General features: G+C 37.6%; 1 protein-coding gene across 44 annotated transcripts in view; it reads right to left on the reverse strand.

Annotated features, from left to right (window-relative positions):
• STAU2 (staufen double-stranded RNA binding protein 2) overlaps window positions 1-22,617 on the reverse strand; it is a 287,834-nt gene that overhangs the window by 165,677 nt on the left and 99,540 nt on the right. For all 44 annotated transcript variants that reach the window (XR_010837442.1, XR_010837440.1, XR_010837444.1 and 41 more), the window contains 4 exons: window positions 15,681-15,840; window positions 14,300-14,407; window positions 12,010-12,222; window positions 4,236-4,373 (listed from right to left, as the gene is read on the reverse strand). Coding sequence is in view for 39 of the 44 variants with exons in the window: in XM_067017251.1 (XP_066873352.1) it covers window positions 4,236-4,373; window positions 12,010-12,222; window positions 14,300-14,407; window positions 15,681-15,840 (619 nt within the window). In the remaining 5 variants the exon portion in view is untranslated. The remainder of the gene's footprint in view (window positions 1-4,235; window positions 4,374-12,009; window positions 12,223-14,299; window positions 14,408-15,680; window positions 15,841-22,617) is intronic.

The raw sequence follows: 22,617 nt of genomic DNA on the forward strand, positions 1-22,617 counted from the left end.
GGCTATGTGATACAACTAAAACTAGTTTTCAGATACAATGTATGATAATTCTACACATATTTTTCTTTTTTGGCTTTTGTGTGTAATCATAACATTGGTTATTTCACTTGTGTCAGAACATATAGATTTCCATCTGGTATCCACACATGTGTACTGTTTGCCATTTATTCTTACACCATTATTGAGAATTTTATTTGTATTACTATTTCCATCACTACTTTTTTTTTTTTTTTTTGCCGTACGCGGGCCTCTCACTATTGTGGCCTCCCCGTTGCGGAGCACAGGCTCCGGACGCGCAGGCTCTGCGGCCATGGCTCACGGGCCCAGCCGCTCCGCGGCATGTGGGATCTTCCGGGACCGGGGCACAAACCCGCGTCCCCTGCATCGGCAGGCATCCCCTGCATCGGCAGGCGGACTCTCAACCACTGTGCCACCAGGGAAGCCCTCCATCACTACTTTTAAGCTTCAGTGAACCAACTCCTTTTAAGGAATTAGGGATATGCAACACAGTGCTTCAAAAAACACTTAACAATTATAAATAATGTCCAGATTATATGACAAAGAACTGCACTTTCTAAACAGAGTATAACTCAAGATGAACTAAATAACATACTTCCTGCAGTATACGAGACCCTGAAAATGTACTCATCATAGAACCTCTGTAACAACTATCACAAATCTTACACCTCAGATCTGTGCAATGTTTTTGAAACATTTCATTGCCTCTTCTCCTGAAACCAGAAACCACCACATTATGACAAATCAGCAGTGGTCTATGGACCCCACTCAGAAGCACTGATCTAGTGCTGTTCACGGCAGATCCTTGGAGCTGGGTGAACACACACACCTCCCACATCTGTTGGCCTGCACCTGACCCGATGTATCAAGGCCCTGTGTGTCCTTGAGTCCCTGGCTAGAGCCAGCCTCTGCTACCTGTTGTTTTTTCCAGTGCTTGGTTTGTTCCCCAGCTTCACCAGACCCTGTGTTGTTGCTGGAATGCATGCTAGCTAAAAGATTAGGCCAGCTACGTCAGAAGCTTCCTCTACTGCTCTGAGGGTCACAAGACTTGCCAAAGTAAATGGCAGCAAAAGACAACTGAGCAGTGAAAGATGTTTCATCTGTTTTCACAAGCTATAGACGTCTTGTCATTCTCATTCAAATCTTCTGCTGCTTCATCCCTAAATCTCATTTACCTGCCCAGGCCTGAGGCCCTCTGGCTCCAGGTTCCTGCTCTTGGGCCATGGAGTTCCCATCACAGCATTCACCTTAAATCTATGTCTGCTGGTTTTCCGTCTGACCTACTCTGACACCTCAAGACTTATTTTCCAGAACAGGTGCTTCGAGATTCATTTTTCCCATTCACCCACCCCTTGTCTGACACAAGTTTTTACAGTTGCATGGTTCAATAGCTTGTGAGTAGTTGGTTACCCCAGAGTTATTTGTTACTATTGAAAAAGACCACTGTGCTAAAAGGACTTTGATTCCCTGCCAGCACTCACAGTGGTCACTCAAAAAAAAAAATCACTGCATTATAAAAGTCACGTAAGTATGTAAGTAAACTTCCAAAAGCCATCTTCCTACAAAGCTCACAAAATTTTATAACTATTGTAAGACTTTTACATTAAAATGTTAATTTTTCTGCAAAGAAGCTCAATTATTTTGCTATGCAATAAATTTAAGACAGCCAGATTTTTTGTCTTTAAACAAATCATTTAAATTAATCAAGTCATCTGGACTTCCTGGCAGTCCAGTGGTTAAGACTCTACGCTTCCATTGCAGGGGGCACGGGTTTGATCCCTGGTCAGGGAACTAAGATCCCACATGCCACACAGCACGGCCCCCCCAACAAAAACCAAGATACTATTTAAAAAAAATTTTTTTTTAATTAATCAAGTCCTCAAAACACCCACAAAAAAATTCTAAAATAGCATTTACCAAAAACTTATCTTTCACTGAGTCACAAATGAAATTCCCTTTACATGTATTTTTTAATATCTGAAGATCTTAATCTCAGGTAGAAAAATTAACATCATACGACACATAATAACAGAATGTGCTGATATACAATTCAGTTACCATTATTTTCTCTTGAAAAATTAAAATATGCCTCTCCAAAAAAAAAAAAACAGAAAGAAAACTTTAAGAAATTTTCTCTGGACCTAAATACCCAAATAATGTCATCAGAGATTTTCCTTTACCTAGTAATCAATACAAGTAACTACATCCATTTTATAACACACATTTATTTGTGGGGATTTTCTGGTGATAGATAAATATGAGCACATCATCTTTAGATGGTTTATTTCCACATTCAATTATAACGATTCAATTATAATGAATGATAACATTGTTTAAGTAGTTTATACAAAAGCCTTTACTTTGATTAAGTTGCTGCAATACCGTAATGAATCCACTGGGGCTTTCAGAAGAAGGAAAAAACAATATGAATTCAGTGTGAAAACATTTAAAAGTACAGCCAAATGTTCCTGTTTGACTAGAATGTTTATGAATACCCATAAAATGGAAGTTTGCCTAAGATATTCTAAATTCCTCTTTCAAAGGGGATACTCAATATACTCCACAGGAAAGGAATTGTTTAATAGAGTCAAAGCCAGTTTTTATTCCTGACACAGGTCTAAAATGTAGGGGATTTTTTTTCCCCCTCAAGTTTTGGAGTTCAAAGAATATTTTCTATAATTCTTTAATGTCAAGAATGTAAAAAGAAAAACGGTGCACATGTTTAATTAACAAGGTGAAAATACTGGAACCACACTGTTGTGCGTCCCAGTGACATCCAGACAATAACGTGTTCACAAACCACAGAGGAACCCCCTCTCTGGATACCTAAGTTCCCAACCGTGGTCTACCTGTAACTACACCAGAAGTTTATATCGCCAACAAAAGCTAACATACTAGCTCTCAATCAGGCAGGCAGCAAATATACCTCACAGGTTTATGAAGGTCCTACTACATACATACCGCCATACTGGGTACTGTGAGATAAGGAAACATGCAGATGGGATTACAAATTAGGGAGGAAGGTAAAATTTAGACATGCATGAAAAGTTAATCAACATGAGATACTATATTTGAGTCAAGAATGTTTGCCATGGGTCAGCACTTAATTAGCATCTGTTGATTGTAACTGGGTTTTATTAAAAATGAGAGCCACAGGTTTGACTGGAAAAAGGTTCTCTGACAAGCCTATTATAACAGAAACAGTTGGGACAATGAGAATTTAAAGACAGACTGGGTGTTAAAGGATTCTAATAAACCATGCCTAATGTAAGAAAATGTAAGAAAAACTCCCATATGTTTTTGAGATACACACTAAGTATTAGGCTAAAATGACATGTGGTTAGAAAGTCGCTTTAAAATACTTCAGGAAAAGAAGGAAAGGAGGGTGGGAGGAAGGGAGGAAAGAAAAACTGATAGCCAAAGCAAGTACAGCAGAAATCTTAATTGTTGGCTTTGGATAATGGGCACATTCCCCAAGATGCCATTGTACTCTTCCATTATACTATTTTTTAAAGCATACTATTAAATATATCCCCCTCCGGATGTTTGAAATTTTCATAATAAAAATGAAAAGTTTCTGTGATACCAGGGCTTGACTTGGCAAATGAAGATGGATAGGTATAGGATTTAAAACGAAGGAGGGCATTTTAGGCCTTCGACCTCATTCCCAGTCCCCAACCATCCATCGACCAGTACACCAGCAACCATTCTTCAATTTTCTTGGCTTCACAACGCAGCAGTTAAATCTCTCGGCAATTCCGAGTCCCTCAGTCCTCACCACAGTTAGGTAGCCAGCTAGCTCCCTTTTCCTAATTTTTCTAATAACCCAAAAGCTCATGCTCTTGGCCCTGTTCCACATGCTGCATCCACCCTTCTAAATTTTGTTTCTAATCCCATCTGTCTTTTATTCCCAGTAGTTAATAGACTCCAGCTGCAAACGGCAACGCGTTAAGTTACAGACAGGCATTCTCGATGATGAGCTCTGTGTGAGCTCACAGTCCCTTAGACACCCATACCATCTATTCCAACATGTCCTTGACACTTGAATGTTTCAACCAAGTTGGTAGATGGGCCTGGAGGGAATGAACACTTTAAATGTAAACAGTTTTACCTTCTACTATTAATTCCTAGTTTTCTTTTCTACCATATCTCTATTCCAGCTTCAGGATTTCTAAATTTTTTCAATAGTTAAAAAAATCTTTTAATATAAAAAATACCTGCATCACAAATTCCCGACGTCGAGGCATTCCTCTTTCTGAAAGCAAAACGTAATCTGGTTCCTTTTCCTTTTTGGCCTGTTGAATTTGAGCCAGGCGGCTAATGGGGTTCATTCCTTGACCATATTCTGGTCCAGCCTAAAACAATTTAAGAAAAATTTTCAAAACATGAGACCTGCTTTTAAAACTTTTTATTAGATCCTTAAAGAAACCATGGTTCTCACCTCCTCCCCTGAACCCCAAAACTCTGTCTGAAATAAATGAAAATTTATAAAGGAAAATTATAAAATGGATCTGAAACTAGGCTTCTATAGGATTTAGGGCTCAGAAGTATTACTGATAAGTTGCTCAACTATCCTTTTAAACTCTTTAATACAGTAGGAGTTGCTTCACAACTTCTATTCATCAAAAAAACACCAAAAAGAATGTAAGAAGACAAGCCATGAACTGGGAAGAGACATTTGAAATACTTTAAGTTAAAAAAAAGATATATCCAGTATCCAAAATATATTTTTAAAAACTCCTAAAAAGTATTAAGAAAAAGACAATCTAAAATAAAAATGGGGAATTCCCTGGTGGTCCAGTGGTTAGGACTCTGCTTTCACTGCCAAGGGCCTGGGTTCTATCCCTGGTGGGGGAACTAAGATCTCGCAAGCCATGAGGTGTGACCAAAAAAAAAAAAAAAAAGGGTTAAAATTAAAATGGGCAGGACCTTCCCTGGTGGTCCAGTGGTAAAGAATCCACCTGCCAATGCAGGAGACGTGCACTCGATCCCTGGCCAGGGAACTAAGATCCCACATGCCATGGGTCAACTAAGCCCGCATACCAAAACTACTGAGCTTGCATGCCTCAACTAGAGAGCTCATGTGCGGCATACGATAGAGCCCACTCGCTCTGGAGCCCATGTGCTCTGGAGCCTACACACCACAACTAGAAAAGCCCACGCCCACAACTAGAGAGAAGCCCACGTGCCACAACAAAGAGCCCGTGCACTGCAGTGAAAGATCCTGCATGCCTCAATGAAGATCCCACCTGCCGTGACTAAGAGCCAATGCAGCCAAAAATAAATAAATTAATTAATTAAATTTTTAAAAAATAAAAAAAGAAAAGAAAAATGGGCAAATGAGACAAACAGATATTTACCAGAAGAAAAAAAACATAAAAAGATAATCCATCTCATGAAGACTCAGAAAATGCACATTAAAACCACAGTGAGATACTATTTTGTACCTATCAATTTAGCAAAAGAAGTCCAACAGCCTCAACTGGTGAAGACGGGGAGTAACAAAAGCTTACACAGTGCTGATCATAATATAAACTGGAAAACAATTTGGCAACGTCTAGTAAAGCCAATAAATAACCCACTCCTCAGTAGCCTATTCAACTAGAAAACTGTTACCCAAATGTGCTAGCTCATTTGTATGGGAATATCCACAGCTGCATTATTTGAAATAGCAAAAAAAGAAAAACTGGAAATAACCTAAACATTCATCTATAAAAGAAAAAATACATTATGGCATGTTCATACAATGGAACGGCATATAACAGTGAAAATGAATTAAGTATTGCTACATACAACAAGATGAATGAATTTAAGAAAACAATGTTAAGTGAGAAAAGAAAGCACAGAATAATATATAAAGTATGATATAATTTATATAAAGCCCATTAAAACTACAAAACACTGGTGAAATTAAATAAGATCTCAGTAAGTGGACAGACACACATGTTAATGGATCAGCACACTCAATATTCTTAAAATGTTGATTCTCTTCAAACTGATCTATCAATCAAATCTATCAAATCAATCTATCAACCCCAATCAAAACCCCAGCATGCTCTTTTTGGGTAATAATTAATAAGCCAATACTTAAAATTCATATGGAAATGCAAAGGACAAAATAAGCAAAACAACCTTGAAAAAAGAACAAAATTGGAGGAATCAGACTACCTGATTTCAAGATTTATTATAATGTTATAGTAATCAAGACAGTATGTGTGGTACTGGCAGAAAGACAGACAAAGACATCAATGAAACAGAACAGCATCCAGAAATAGATCCACACATATATGGTCAACAAATGCGCAAAAGCCATTCAATGGAGAAAGGGTAGTCTTTTCAACCAACGGTACTGGAACAATTGGATATTCACATGTAGAAAAAACCCAAAACTTCAATCCATACCTCAGACAAAAGTTAACTCAAAATGGTTCATAGGCTTAAGTGTAATATCTAAAACTAAAACTTCCAGAAGAAAATATAGGGGAAATTTTTCTGGTTTGGTTAGGTAACAATTTCTTAGATACAACACCAAAATCACATTCAGTAATAATAATGATAATGAATTGAACTTTGTCAAAATTAGTAACTTCTGTTCTTTAAAAAGGACAAGTCACAGCCTTGGAGAAATATTTGCAAACCTCATATCTGATTTTAAAAAAACTTGTACCCAGAATGTATAAAGACCTCTCAAAATTCCGTAATAAATTTATATTTTAAATGTATTATTTGTTATTGTTTAAATTATTACTTAAAAATTTTTAAGTGAGCAAAAGATCTGAACAACACTTCATCAAGCTTCATGTGCTACTGTATATACAAAAACATGCTCTATCATTAGTCATTAGGAATCTGAACCAAAATGAGATGTCAATATGCATGTATTTGAACAACTGAAATTTAATTATACTATGTGTTAGAAAGGATGTGCAGATACTAGAATTCTCACACATGGCTGCTGAGAATACAAAATGGTTCAATCACTTTGAAAAACAATTGGCAGTTTCTTAAAATGCTGTATACCTACTAAATGACCACACCACTCTACTCCTGAGTATTTACCCAAGAGAAAAAAAAGCATATGCCCGTAAGACTTAGACACAAATGTTCACAGCAGCTTTATTTTTAATAGCCCCAAATTATAAGCATCCCAAATACCCAACAAAGAGTGAATGGATAAACAAATTACGGTATATCCATTCAATATAATACTACTTAGCAATAAAACAGAACCAACAATTAATAGCTATAACAACATGGATGAATTTCTAAATTATTATACCGAGTGAACGAAGCCAGTCCAAAAAAGAGTGGTTGCTTGGGAATTGAAGGTGGGGGGATTCCAAAGGGGAATGAGGAAACTTTGGGGAGCAATGGATAGGTTCACTGTCTTGACTGTGGTCATGGTTTCACAAGTGTATACATATATCAAATCATATCAAATAGTATGCTTTAAATATGTACAGTTCACTGTATGTCAATTACACCTCAATAAAGCTATTTTAGAAACCAACCAAATACCATTTTTCAGAAAAACAAACATGTAGTAAAACTGTAAGATTAGGAAACATTAAACACAAACTAACGATGGCAGGTCACCTAACGGAGGTGGTATCAGGATGTGACAGAAGAGGGTATACTGATAGCTTCAACCTTACCGAGAAATGTTCTACATTCAAGCTGGGTGGTAGGTCTTACTTACTGTTACTTAGTATGCTTTTTAACTTACATACACATCCTATATAAACCTTTTAGAAGGCACTCTATTTTTAACTTTATATAAGTAATGTTTATGAATAAAACTTGATAGAAGCTTTTTTTAAAGTTTATATATAGTCTTTTTAGTGGCTTCTAAAAGGTTTAAAAACAACAACAACAAAAAACCTTTGCAAATCAAATATTTTTTTCTGCATGCAAACTAACTTTCTTAATATATTATTCCTAGAAATGAAGGTTTGCATGTCATATGGTCAGCACTTTATATCCACCTGTAAAAATTTACTCTAAAACAGGTGTTAGAGACAAGGGTAATCACTAAGTTACAGTTTATATAAGTTACACTAAACTTACAGAAGAGCCACTATATAGTCTTAGCTTTTCCTGTAGTTGTTGAGTCTCGACCATATCTAGCTTGGTGCTGCAGGTACAGCCTCTGAGTCAGATCCTGCAAGGTCTTTAAAATTATGTTTTGGGGATTTGGGGTTTTACCCAAAGAACAATGAGAAATTTACTAAAAGATTTTAAGTAGAGGCATGATGCGATCTGATCAGTATTTCTAAAAGACAACACTTTTAAAAAGATCTTTTGATGTCAAAAGTACTTGTAGGAAGAAGGCCAATTAAAAACCTACTATAGTGGTTCAGGCAAGACATGAATGTGAGTTGGATCAAAAGGGTGGCAGGGAATGGAAAGAAATGGACCAACTTAGTGATGGAATCAATAGGGCTTGACGATTGACTCTATACAAGGAGTAGGAGAGATGTTAAAGATGACTCCCAGGATTCTGTTTCAGCAGCTGGATGGGGATGCCAGTCACTATGATAAGGAATGCAGGAGGGGGAAGAGGTTCAGAAGGGAACACGATGAGTTTTGGACAGGGATTCAGGGGCCTGTGAACTGTTAAGTGAGAGGCCCAATAGGCAGTGTCGAGCACAGAAGAGTATTTGGGAATCATCTGTATAAGAACTGAATTGAAGCCCTAGAAGTATGAAGAGCGGCCTAGGAGAGAGTAAGAGGGGGAAAAGACTGAGAACTTCAATACTAAAATAGTTGGGTAGAGGGGGAGAAGAAAGAAAAGGAAAATTTTAGCTTTTGATAAAATACTGGTTTCTACTTCTACTTACATACCAAGAAAATGAAAAAATATATATATTATAATGGAAGTAAAGAAGGACTGATGAGAAAAGACAAATACAGATAATAACCCGTAAGTCTAAGATTGAAATGCCAATGAAAAGGTAAAGGGAAGCTCTTGGGTCTCGCACTAGAAGATGTCCATGAAGATGGTCACATAAACATGTACTTCCGACTGTGTGTTGTCTTCATTCCTGTGTAATTTGCCTATTTTGTAAGAATGTCTGTAAGTTCCAAAGATGTTGTTGATACAGATTCCAATGACAAAGAACCAGATGCATAAATCCAATCAGAGAATAATGGAGCTCTGAGAACATTAAGAATGACTGGTTTCTTCCCTTGATTGAAGTTAACTACTCGCGCCCTTGAAAATTAAGTTATTCCTTGGATAGCAAGTCTTAGACTATCATTCTACAAACCAGTAAGGACAGTCTTATTCAGAAAACTTTATCTCCAACATCAGAAAACCTTCTCTGAGGCCTCATCTTGTAGAAGAGAACTACATTAAAGAACAGAATCTAAACCCAAAGACACCATCAGGGCAGTATTACATTTTAACAAGCTGACTCTGTAGAGTAAATTAAAATCCGAAAGGAGTTCACAACCAACCAGTTTCAAATGGGCACTGGCATCAGATGTGACTGGATCTGAAGCCTGACTCTGCTCTGTGATCTTAGGGAAGTTTCTTAAACACCAAGAACCTCATCTGTAAAATGGGGATAATATCTACATCACAGAGTGATTAAGAGGATCAAATGAGATAATGTGATAATTTCATTATTCTAAATAAAATCAAGGTTAAGTCATCAATAGCTATTTTCTCTACTTCTATTGCATAATAAGGAATGGCGGACCCTAGATGTAGAAGACATTTAAGGAAGTGACTAAAATGCTGAAAACCAAGACACTATCCAAGCTGATCCACTTACTGGCCCACTAGAAGGTCTGATCATACTCAAAATTATCTAGATTCCAACTCATTGTAAGCATCCTGCTTTCTCAAAATAACCTTACATTTCAGAGACTATCTACAGACTTTAACATAAGACAGATATGGTACAAGAAACTCCAAGTGTGATGTATGTGAGGAAAATTGCAGGGAGCGAACTGAATCTGGGACTGGGGGAGGATCAGAGAAGTCACCCCTGAAGAAGTCAAGTTTAAGCTGAGACCTAAATGGTGGATAGGAAGAAAGTTCTAGAATAACATGCTTCTATACTGGAGGTAGTAGCAAATTATTTTAAAAATTCAAAACATTTCTCCCCCCTTTGTGGAATAACATTTAAACAATACTCTTGCTTTTAATGGCTACGGTTAAAAGTAACAAGAGTTATATTTATATTCTACTATAAAAAGTGATAGATCTTTTCTAGACTAAAGCCTTATTATTCTTAATTTATTAAGATTAGATTTAGTTTAATAGATTAGGTGGAAGTTAATGTGACCAGTTTTGCCCTGCCATTCTGATGCAGAGCACTGTTCTTCCATCATGGAGAAGCTATAGATTTTATATATATAAAGATGTAGGAAAACAGACCATGGATACATTCATGCACATATAAAATGTGAATAGCATTAGATACAAAATAACAATAGCTAATATTTATTGACTACTTATTATTTGTATTGTTCATAAATACTTAATAATAATGACTAATGCATTCTATGTATTATTTCAAGTAACACATAACAATCCTGTGAAGCAAGTTCAATTATTATTCCTACTTTATAAATAGAGAAGTGAAAGATTAGAAAAGTTCGGTAACCTGCTCAGGTCACAAGGATGCACACTCCAAGGTCATTTTCTGACTCTGATGGCCATTTTCTTAACAACCATATCCTACTCCCTGACCACGTGGTTAGAGCATATAAATGAAAGCCAGTCCTCAAAACCACTATGACTCATGATGAGTGGATCTATTTGGCGTTTATTTTTAGTCTACCTTGCAGCACAACGTAGAATGCTATTTCAGGAAATGCATAATCTACAGCCTCTCAGTGAAGTAATGACAGTATTCATTAAAAAGAACAAGTATTTATGTAGTTGTTTATATAGGTATTTATGTAAATATGTATGCATGTATTTTTAAATAAAGCAAAGGCACAAAACTATAAAACCTACAGAAATACTTCAATTGTACCACTGCAGGATCTAAACAAAAGAAATCCATCAAAGATAAAATGTACTTCACTTCTGTCATCCTTGATACTCTGAAGAAGTCTGCTAAATAAGCGAGGCTGAGCTAGCGGCTGATGCGCTGGCAGTTTAAGGCTTTCTCTGGGCGCAGAACTCTCGCTCCATTCACGTCACACACACTGAGTGTCTGCAGGCACCGTTCTGTGCTAAGTGCTAATTCATCTCATTTGTCTGACCTCTGCCTTTTTTTTTTTTTTTTTGGTTAACGTAAATAAAATCTGATTCAGTAAAAGAAAGACTTACAACATCTTGAAAAGCTGTATGCTCTATATTCTTCTTTGACACGGTATTCTTGCCTGAAAGAATAGAAACCAAATCGCCCCGCTGACCTCCTAGGGCTGCTATGGGGATTAAATGAGATAAAGCATGTGAAGTGCTGGGACCATGTCTGGCACACGGAGTGCTTTATATTCACTGGCTGCTTCTGCTGTCATCAGTGTGAGGATTACTCATATGATTATTACTCTGCATCCAACCACCATGTCCTGAAATCCTAAGCAGTCACCATACAGCAGTGTGGTTTGCAGAAAGAACACCGGATTACAGATCAGTAGTTCAGGCTGCTGCACACAACAGGTGAATACAAGTGAGCAAATTCTTCGAATATGTCTCATAAAACCTTATTTGTAAAATGAGGGGTAACACCTGCCTTACAGAATCATGATGAGAATTTTACCAAAGGTGATCATGAATGGGAAAGTATTTTTTAAACCATAAAAAACTATAACTATTTAAGGTATTATTATTATTTCATGAACGAACACAGATATACAAGTGTCTAAAAGCAAAACTGAATTGTTATTCATTTATAGACACATGTCCAACCCTGATTTGGGGACTGTTTATAACCCACAGGTTTAAGTACCTGGCTTATGAAAATACTTTTAGCTACAGATACTATAATGTTTACATAGTAAAATTAATGTTCACAAGCATATACTTACCTTTACTATTGTTTTAGGGCGTTTTTTAAAAAACAGTTTTGGCTTTTCAACCACAGGAAGAGGTGGAAGTTTCTTCAGCTCCTGTAGGACAGTGGTTGCAGCACGTTTCTTGGATAGTTTTTTGCTATTTCCCTCTCCTTCTGCAGAGAACTCTCCCACTGACACCCGAGTAACAAAGCTTTTCATATGTGGTGGTCCACTTTCTTTAATAACCTATTGAATGTAAGTAAAATATTCAGTACAGGCACTTAAGATGTGTTATCATGGCATGAATCTTTCTTAATGTTCATATCATAATCAAGATTGAAATTATTAAGAATTATGGCAAAATTATAGATTCCTTCAATAAAGCTCTTATGAAGTCATTATACAGGGACTATTCATTTATGATACTTATGATGCCTAATTAACTGAATTTGAAAAAACAGAAATCTAAATAAGCACATTCAATTCATGGTCAAAACTGTGCTTTACTAGCTTAAAACAGGCAATTCTAATTATGGTCACCCTGTTTCTTATGGAACAGAAAATTAAGAACATAAAACATACCATATTACATTAGGTACACAGGCCATTCAGAATGATAATTTGCATATAACTGTGTACATATCTTTCTCCTCTGTAAGAGTAGGTTACTGGAGTGCCAGGACTATGTCTTATTGGAGTTTTATAACCCATAAAGCATCCTGCATGTGGAAGCCTCTCAAAAACAGGTTATGTATGAAAAATAACCTAATTTTGATGGAGACCTCAAAGGCTGTTTTACAAAAAGGAATGTTTACGCTGTGACATGACCTTAAATAGGTAAGTAGATATGCCATAGAAATACCTAACTTTCTAGAGTAATGGATTATGAATCTGTCTGCTACAAATGTTCCTAAATCCTGAATTAATGTGCTCTCTTTAGACTATACCAGTTTTTGGAGGAAAAATGCCTTCCAAAACCTGAGTGCTTTATAGTCTCCTGCAAAAGTCTGACCTAAAAAACAAAAAACAAAAAACCCTATTTAAATAGTTTACCATTGAACATTATATTAAAAATCTGTCTTCTAATATTGGATACCAAATAGGGAAACATACAATATCTCAATAATCCAATATTATTGGGGATAAGGAATTTATGATAAGCATACTTTCCAAGTAATTTAAGTTTACAAGTTGAAACACCAAAACTGTTTAACCACTTTGATGGACATCTTCCTCAATTAAAAACTATACATATATACTTTACTGACTAAATATTTAACCTTTTATTGTTCACATTAGATGATCAATATGAACATCAGATATTCTATACTATACTATATTGATGCCTCTAAGGACATCTAAGACTTATAAAACTGTTCCTCTTCACTGTAGCCTTTAAAAGGTCCCTATCTTCCAATGACTTTTGAGTTATATGCAATTACTTTTGATAGGTTTTCCATATTTCCCCTGTCATTTCTTGCTGGGACCAACAGGCCCTCAAGTACACTCTCTTCCTGCCTTCCTCATTTTGCTGCCTTTAATCTCTATGGACTGAGAAATCAGATAACCCAACTTGTTAGGACTGTGTCTAAGAAAGCAAACAGGTTTTCAGTGGAGGTAAGTAGATCCTGCCAGTGAGAGTAAAATGTGGAGCTTTCTAGTTGGTGGACATCACATAATTTGAAGGAAGATAGATACTCATCAACTGTTTCAGCTTATTTCCTGGTTTTGGCCTCTTTTCTAGATATCTGAGTTGCAAAATTAGTGACCTCTTAATAAAGGAGGTATTATAACAATTTAACATTTTTTTCTCTTTTAAATGTCACACAATTTTATAAATATTTTGTGACATTTATCTAGCTGTAAACTAAAGAGGTGCTTAATTACTTCTTGGTGACTTATTAGTAAAGGTTAAATTTAAACATATTTTGGCCTCCATAAATTTAAAAGAAATTAGATATTAATATATACGTCACTAAATATTAACTATACTGAATATTTTCAATGTGATCTTATCAAAAACACCAAATCTTACACGTTACTACAAATTACCTTAAACTCAGCAAATAAATTTTATGATGAAATCTGAAATATCATGTACACAAACGGCTTAATACAGAAAAGGCAAAGAGAATCAGCAGGAATCCATAAGTTCTATTTTCTCAGGGCTTTTGTATCATTCCACCATAGAGAGTTCAAACATAAGGAAGCACATTAATTCTTTCAGGATACTAAAATTTTATTTGTCAATCTTATTTGTTTGTTGATTTAAAATAATAAGGAGCAAGGAGGGAAAAACGGGAGATCTCCGCTGAACACATACCTCGAAACTGACGGGCATATTTCGCTTCAGAGCAATTTCAAACACTAAGCTGATCTCAGACTTATTTGCATCTTTGTCATCATCCATTTCTTTTCCCGATTCACCATTCTAAATCACAAAAAATAGGATGACACTGAATCTTCACTTTGTAACAAACTTTACATGTATTTAACAATCAAGAGAACCTATCTTAAAATACAATAGGAAACAGGAAACCAGAAACGGGATCTTGTGGATTTCTATGTAACCACCGCAGTCGAGAGCTTTGCCGTGAGGCTTCTTGTGATTTGGTTTCAGTTTTTTTCCTCCAAGTAGAAGGATAAATGCTGAGTGTAGAAATCTTTTACTCAACCATTCACTAATTTGAGTTTATCCTATATCCTCGGACCCAGTTCTCTTTGGAGACCTCCATTACACACACACACACACACACACACACACACACACACACACACACACACACAACCTCCAACTGGTGTATGATATTTAATCTTCTATGAAGACTAAGCTGCAGAAAGAGTGCAGGATGCAAACCAGGATTTTGGAGCTCTGTGCCAATTTACTTATTCACCTATTTAACACTTACTTCTGGAGGGCCTCACATATACTGAACACAGTATAAGCATTAAAGAGATCAAGAAACAGTATTCCTACTGTCAAGAAGCTTATGACTCAGTGGGAAAACAGATAAGCAAACAGATAAGGGTCATAATGAAAGTGTACAAGGACAAAAATTCTAAGTCTGCCATTAACTAAGATAAATCTCAAAGGGAGGAGAACAACAGGCTTGAGGAAAGGGAAACTGTACGGGTTGAGAACTGCCCAGTTTCAAATAACTAAGTGCAGAACTCGCTAAGAAGGTGACTTACTAGACACGCCTGGGCTGGAGATACTATTTTGAAGTCAATAGAGAAAGTAGCTGAAGCCACGGGAACGAGTGAAATTACTGAAGATCAGCCTCAATAACCTCACTGGTAAAATAAAGTAGGACTGAAAAGTTCACAAACATCTCCTCCACTTTAAATTCCTTGATTCTAGATTAATTAATACAATGTAATCCATGCTCAATAAACCGTAGCATTCGATGCAAGGTAAATAAATGTTCTTTCTCATCCTTGCTCACATTCCCAAATCCTGCCTTTCCCGGAAACACCGCAGGGTGAACCAAAGCGCTCAAAGGTAAGGTCATCCCAGCAGGAACCCAAGAGTGTAATACAGCACACAGGTAAGCTGCGGAGCAAATCATAGCAGATTGCTACTCTAGTGGTCCTTCCTATCAGCAGAGATTTCCCCTTATTTGTAAAAAAGCATTTGTTTGTCTTCTCAGTAATCTCCCTAGGCAACTATAAGAAACAGGCTGCCACATGCAGCAGTGACCCACCTGAGCTGACTTTTCCGGAATAGGTTCATTCTGCAGTGCTTGAAGGGCTTTCATTGCGGCATTGTGTCTAGCAGCTTGTCGAGTCTTTCCTTCCCCAAAAAATTCATTATTTCCTACAGTCAGCTGAACATAAAAGATCTTGGGCATTGGGCAATGATACCTAAAGTAAGAAAATAAAAATATTACTGTTAGCCCAATAAAATCACTCTATAGGGACTTCCCTGGTGGCTCAGTGGTTAAGAATCCACCTGCCAATGCGGGGGACATGGGTTCAATTCCTGGCCCGGGAAGATCGCACATGCTGTGGAGCAACTAAGCCCGTGCACCACAACTACTGAGCCCGCACTCTAGGGCCCGCGAACCACAACTACTGCTGCACGCCTAGAGCCCGTGCTTGGCAAGAAGAGAAGCCACCGCAATGAGAAGCCATGCACCGCAACGAAGAGCAGCCCCTGCTCAACGCAACTAGAGAAAGCCCGTGCACAGCAACAAAGCCCCAAAGCAGCCAAAAACAAAAACAAAAAAAAAAGACTCTATAATCATTAGTAAGATTTATTTTCTTTAAAATGATACCAACCATATAATGCACTATACCCTCTTATCAACCCCAATAAAAAAGTTTTTGTTCTTTTATTTACTTATTTGGTTTCACAGGGTCTTAGTTGCGGCAGGCGGGCTCCTCAGTTGTGGCTGGCAGGCTCCTTAGCTGCGGCAGGCATGTGGGATCGAGCTCCCTGACCAGGGATCGAACCTGGGCCCCCTGCACTGGGAACTCAGAGTCTTAACCACTGCGCCACCAGGGAAGTCCCCCCAATAAAGTTTTAACCTCACGAATGTATTTGTAAAAGATAAAACGTGAGTCAATATATCTATCGATAATAAAGAATGTATGCTGATCTCCATGTTTTAGAAAACAACATTACGCATAAATATTGTAAAAATTATTTAATTGTATCACAGAAGACTTCTGGCAAGAAGTTTTCAGTCACATTTCGACAGAAGCGAGCCAAATGTTCTGGTGCTGAAGGACTGGGACCTGCCACGGAGGTGAGAGACAAGCAAGAACATTTAGCTGACAACACGCAGATTACTGTGCTTTTAGCAGAAGATAATTATGATTAGACATGGGAAGAACAGTAGTAGGATGGAGATACTACTGCAAAGTAATAAGTACTCTGCAAAGCAATAAGGAGATCAGATTCAACATAAGAAAGAATGGAGAGTTTAAGCCAATTCTTAAGCAGAAAGAATCACAATAAAATGTATTTAAGGTGAAAAATTTTAGCAGGTTTGTGTTTAATGAGACTGAGGTAAGGATGCGTGACTAGAAAGCCGCAATGATGCAGACATGAGGGGATAAAGGGGGCTGTAAGAAGAAAGAAAAAAACTTAGAAGAAATTAAGAGGATATGCAATAAAACCCATTAATTTAACAATTATTTACAGAGCACCTCCTTATAATGGGGGAATATCACAGTGAACAAAAACACACATTAGAGTGGAGAAGACAGACGATAAACAAGATAAACACGTAGACTCTCTCGTACGCCAGGACTACATGCTGAATAGAAAAAGCAGGAAAGGCTCAGAAGTGTCGGGTAGGGTGGGACAGGGAGGGGGGGTAGATAAGAGTGGCCAGTGAGTGTCTCACTGAGAAGACGACAATTGAGTAAAGGCCTGGAATAAATGAGGAAGGAAACCACACAGACACGTGTTCAAGTAATTCAGAGGACTCCCACCTGGTGAGCATCAAGGGAGTAAAGGAAGGAAAGCTAAGAGATGGGAAGAGATGGCCAGATTCCATAGGGCCTTCCTTAGAAATCACTGTAAGGATTTCATTTCACCCGGAGTGAAATGGCCAGATTTTAAAGAGAGAGAAGCAACATAATCTGACTTCCATTGATTGGAAGGATCATCTGACTATTATGGTGAAAACAGACGGTAGGGGAGTGATGACAGTATCGAGCAAGGAGACCTATTAAGAGGCTACTGCAATAATACAGAAACCTGAGCTAGGGTAGCAGCTTTGGAAGTAACGAGAAGTACTTGGATTTTGGATGAATTTCAAAAGTAGAGAAGATGGGTTTACCCGAGGACTAGCCATGGAATATGAGAGAGGTGACGAGGAAGACCCCAGGGTTTCTGACATGAGCAACGATCAAGATGGCGCAGCCACGCATGGAGCTGGTGAAGACCACAGAGGGAATGGGTTTGTTGGGATCAGCAGCTCTGGGGTGCAGATGTTAAATTATTCAGCCTGTTCGACATCCAAATGAAGATGTCGAAGAGACAGATTCGTTAAGTCTGGACTCCAGGAAAGAGGTCCAAGGTGGAGACAGAACTTGGGCATCATCAACATGCAGGTGAAATTTAAAGCCACAAGACAGTGAGAACTCTGTGGGAGGGCGTGGCAGGAGGAAAACCAAGCAAGCAGAGCGCCGCCCTTCCTGAAAGCCAAGTGGGAGAAGTACATCTAGCAGGAGGGAGGGGTCAGCCGTGTCAAATGCTGCTCACACATCCAGTGAAATGATGACTGAGAACTGTGACCGCCGGACTGGGCACGTTAGCAAAACTAACAGATTCGATTCTGATGGACTGTTGGGTATATAACTGCAACCCTCAAAAATTAGGTTAAAAGTCACTCCTGTGCTGGAAAGTGTCTCTTTTCAAGCAAAGAGAAGCCAGTCGAGGTCTTACTAACGTTGTAGATGATTATTGGACATCCAAGTGGCAGAGCTGTATATTCAACCTGAGATAAACTGCAAAGAGGCCCACCCTGTAAGAATTCCCAGGCAGATGGGACTAAGCAGTGAAGGTTTACTGAAGGTGAAGGACTAGAAATGTACATCGGTACTGAAGATGCAGATCTGGGAGGTAATAATTGAAACCATGTTGAGTGGATAAGCACCTGGAAAGGGAAAGTGTGAAAGAACCAAAAAAGAGAGCCTAAGGCTGGGATCTGATTAATGCCCATGATCAAAAGGCAGGGGAAATAATAGAGAGCGGGCGAAGGAGATGAAAGAGGGTCAGAGTTAGAAAAGAAATTATAACACAATGTCAGGGGAAGGGATAATCAACAATGTCAAATGTTGTGGAGAAATCCAGAGTGAGCATGAAAAAAAAAGAAAAAAGAAAAGTCACTGTTTTAAATTTTTAAAGTTAATTTTCTTGGCCCACAGTTTTCTATTAAGATAAAATACTTTAAACGTGTTTTTACTGTATGTCCTATGTTCTCATTTTTAATTGGCAAATATAAAAAAGTTAAGGGAAGAAAAAAAATCACCTACAGTAAAAGATATTTTTAACATGCAGAGACTAAAAAGCATTAAAACCACAATCTTTTTTGCTCTTTGACTGCAGTAACTAGTGATGCACTGAAGTACACAATTTCCTATTACCTATTTTATTTTAGATCCCTTTAATGCAGAAATTTTGACAGACTAATATCATCAATGCAGGTTATTTTCATTTTGTTTCCCACAAAAATTCAGTTTTCCCACCTCCACAGAACTTTATGCCTATTTTTAACTGGTTTCACGATAAAACTTCAAAACAGACAACCTGAAATCAGAAATTTACTTCTGGACTGCGATCCTGCATGGCAAGCTTTCCCCTCGGAGCAAATGTTTACAATTAATTATACACTTCTGAAAATAGAGGTCCACAACTGGAATGCTCACAGACCTTTAACTATGGTGGAGGGAGTGGGCGCCACTATAATCACTAAGGCCTGCTGACAATTACAAAACTCATTTCGGTTTGCCACAGAGACAAACAAAATTTCTGTTCATTATAACTTTACTGGAATATGATGTCATAACACATAACCATACTGAAACAATCTGCTGATTTTCTGACCAAAATATTAATTGCACACTAAAGAGCCCTTGGGGCCTCTTCCTTTTTGGGCATCAAATATGGCTCTATGTACGTGCATGTGCCTGATGTGGATACGTATGTACATATATATTATACTGTATAAATATCAGAGGGAAAATTAGGTATGTTGTATTTTTAACGTAAAAAGTAAACTATTCTAGCACTAACAGCAGGAAATACCAAGACCCGACGCCTGACTTGTTTCATTCCAGTTTCATTCCATCCTCTTACTTAACAATGATTCTTAATAATCTATCCCACGTGGTTTGAATACCTTATATATCACATCTCCTCATATCATCATGACAATTAAGATTAACCAGAGCACTCTCATTAATGGCTCCCAGATTGAATTACAGGAGAGAAGATGAAGAATTCTTTTTGTGTTAGGTCCTGGTCTCTAAATATTCATTTCCCTTGGTAAAGAAGCTCAAAGTTTACTAACTTTAAAGGTTGATATGCTCTATTTAATGGAGTTCCCTTTTTCTATTTTTTATTTCTATTTTTATTTATTTCTATCTGGTAAAGTGCTTCTAATAAATGATGCACTTATTTCTACAAATTAGCACATCCATACTTACCTAATCTTACACTGCTCTTCTTGAATGATTTTCCTCAATTAGAATTTTATGATCAGTGCTTAGATCCCTATCTTTTACTGTTAAAAGATGAGCCATGAAAACTCACCCATCCAGGCTATTAAAGTTTCAAGGTCAAACGGCTTCTACCCTCAGCCTCCAAAGTATATTTTATACAGTGCGATCCCGCTTTCACAAGAATCATCTCTAGTGCCTGTTACAAATGCAGATTCCTGTGTTCTAACCCTGGCCTGCTGAATCAGTCTCTGAGGATGGAACAAGAGTCTTCAGTTGCACAAGTTTTACTGGTGAGTCTGCACACTGAAGTCTGAGAGCACCTGCTCCACAGGTCACCGCGGCCTACAATGCGGCTGATGCGACTTGATGACTGTTTCAAACCCCATGCAAGCAAAGGACCGCACACATTCCTTATAGCACCGCGGTTAGGTTTCTTACATCTCTTTCTCATTTAATCCTCACGGCAGCCTGGTGAGACAGGTGTCCCCATGGTCACCTTGAGAGGTAGCAAATCTCCGCAACAAAATTGCTGGGGGTCCAACTCAAGTCTGCCTAACTTCAGAGCTCAGGAAACTCTTAAGTAGTTTCCTGATAATCTGCTTTATCTTCTTCTATTTTTCTTCATATACGTTTATTAAACTAGCTATGTCCTTGGCGGGCCAGAGAAGCTACTGCAAGGGTTCTTTCTAACCTAATAAGGTCCACGAACAGACTTCAGAGGTGCCTTGCCCAGTAGGTGCTGAACAAACAGACCTCCACAATGAAACGCTGTGTTTTGGGGGAACGTCAAGCCAAGCAGGGACAACAACAGGCAGGAGCAAAAGGTCAGAAAAATGGGCTCATGTGCCACACTGCCTAACAGTGTAAGTGTTATAAAGGCTGTTTGTTAAGACCGCTTTTCTCCCCCATTCCTCTTTGCCCTCTCTGTCCACCGGAAGTTTTATAAAAAGCAAACAAAATTTCAAATAAAAGAAAATTAAAGTTTCCCTTTCTTTAGATCTCAAAAAAGCCTTTAGATTTGGCCTGTCTTCAAGACTTCACAAGTCACTACAAGAATAAAGAAAGAATGATATTTGGCTCCTTTGAATTAATACTTGACATTCCTTATACAGTTTTGTTTTGGTTTTTGAGCAAAGGGAAGATTTTACATTCTTCCATAGTAGTCCTCCAAGAATATGGGTATTCTTATTCTTCTATTTGACTGTCAGTAATAACAACTTTCTATACCATAGGTCCTTGCCATCCTCCCTAAATCTACCTCACTAATGCCCTCTTTGTGGAGTCATTTTGTGTTTATCTTTCGAAACAACTAAAATCCTCCCTAACATTCTGTGACGGCCTTCTCCATCATCTCCACTTTCCTAAGTATCATTTTTACAAGGTGAGAAAGACATATTCCAAATAACATTAGAACTTTTAAAAATCGAAAAATAATTGCCTCATTTTATTTGATAGCATTATCATAAATCTCAGCCCAGCTTAAGCGTACATGTCTCCTCTACAGGTTTATGTCTTAAATATATGAACATGTTATCTTCTGATCTAATAGGGAGAGGCTTTGGATTTCTGTGTTCACTTCTAACATTGACTGAAAACAGAAATGTCACTTAATCTTTCTATCTCAGTTTACTTATCTGTAAAATATTTGCAGAATTTATGTTTAAAGAACTATAAAGGCCAAAACTTAGGATTCAAGTGCCCTGCTGATTATTTTGACTCTCTGTGCACGTTTTGGCACAGCTAAGCATTCTTTTTCTTGCTATTGAAAAATAATAGGTTTTATCATAAAGCTATAAAATAGTCCTTGGCACACTTTCAAGCTTGTATGTGTATAAAACGTCTAGATAGGAGAGAGTTCTTTCTCTGTTCACATCTATAAATTTTGAAGATATATCTTTTATGGGACCTGAATGTTTAGTCTCGAGAAATTTCAAAAATTAGGATCTATCAGAAAAGATTCACAGGACGGCTGAAAATAAGCTTTAAGAGAGATGTAAGGATATTCTATTCTATTTGTAGAATTATAATTATGTTTAAAATGCTTAAGGGAAAATATAGAAAGATATGCACTAAAAGCTGGGATAGGGTGTTTTGAGGTGATGGAATTATAAACGATATATTCTTTCACAATTTCAAAATTTTAAAAATAATATGGTTATACTGGTGTATAAACAAAAGAAAATATTTTACTGAAGCAAGTCTAGTCCCTGTCCAAACAAAAGTAAACCTGTGCTCAAGATGTAAATTTGATGACTTAGTGGAATGACTTGTGGAATATAGACTATGAGCCACAAGAGTCAGTAATTTGTACCGTGTCACTGACGCCAGTATCACAACAGGACTATGGAAATCAGAGCATGCTATCAAAGAGCACCACTTTATAAACACACAATTACCACCCTCAATCCCAACCTTGGATCCAGCATACAGCTATTCTCGTCCCTTCCCTTAATGGATATCTAG

This window comes from Kogia breviceps, chromosome 17 (assembly GCF_026419965.1).
Source record: "Kogia breviceps isolate mKogBre1 chromosome 17, mKogBre1 haplotype 1, whole genome shotgun sequence".
Taxonomy (NCBI): domain Eukaryota; kingdom Metazoa; phylum Chordata; class Mammalia; order Artiodactyla; family Physeteridae; genus Kogia; species Kogia breviceps.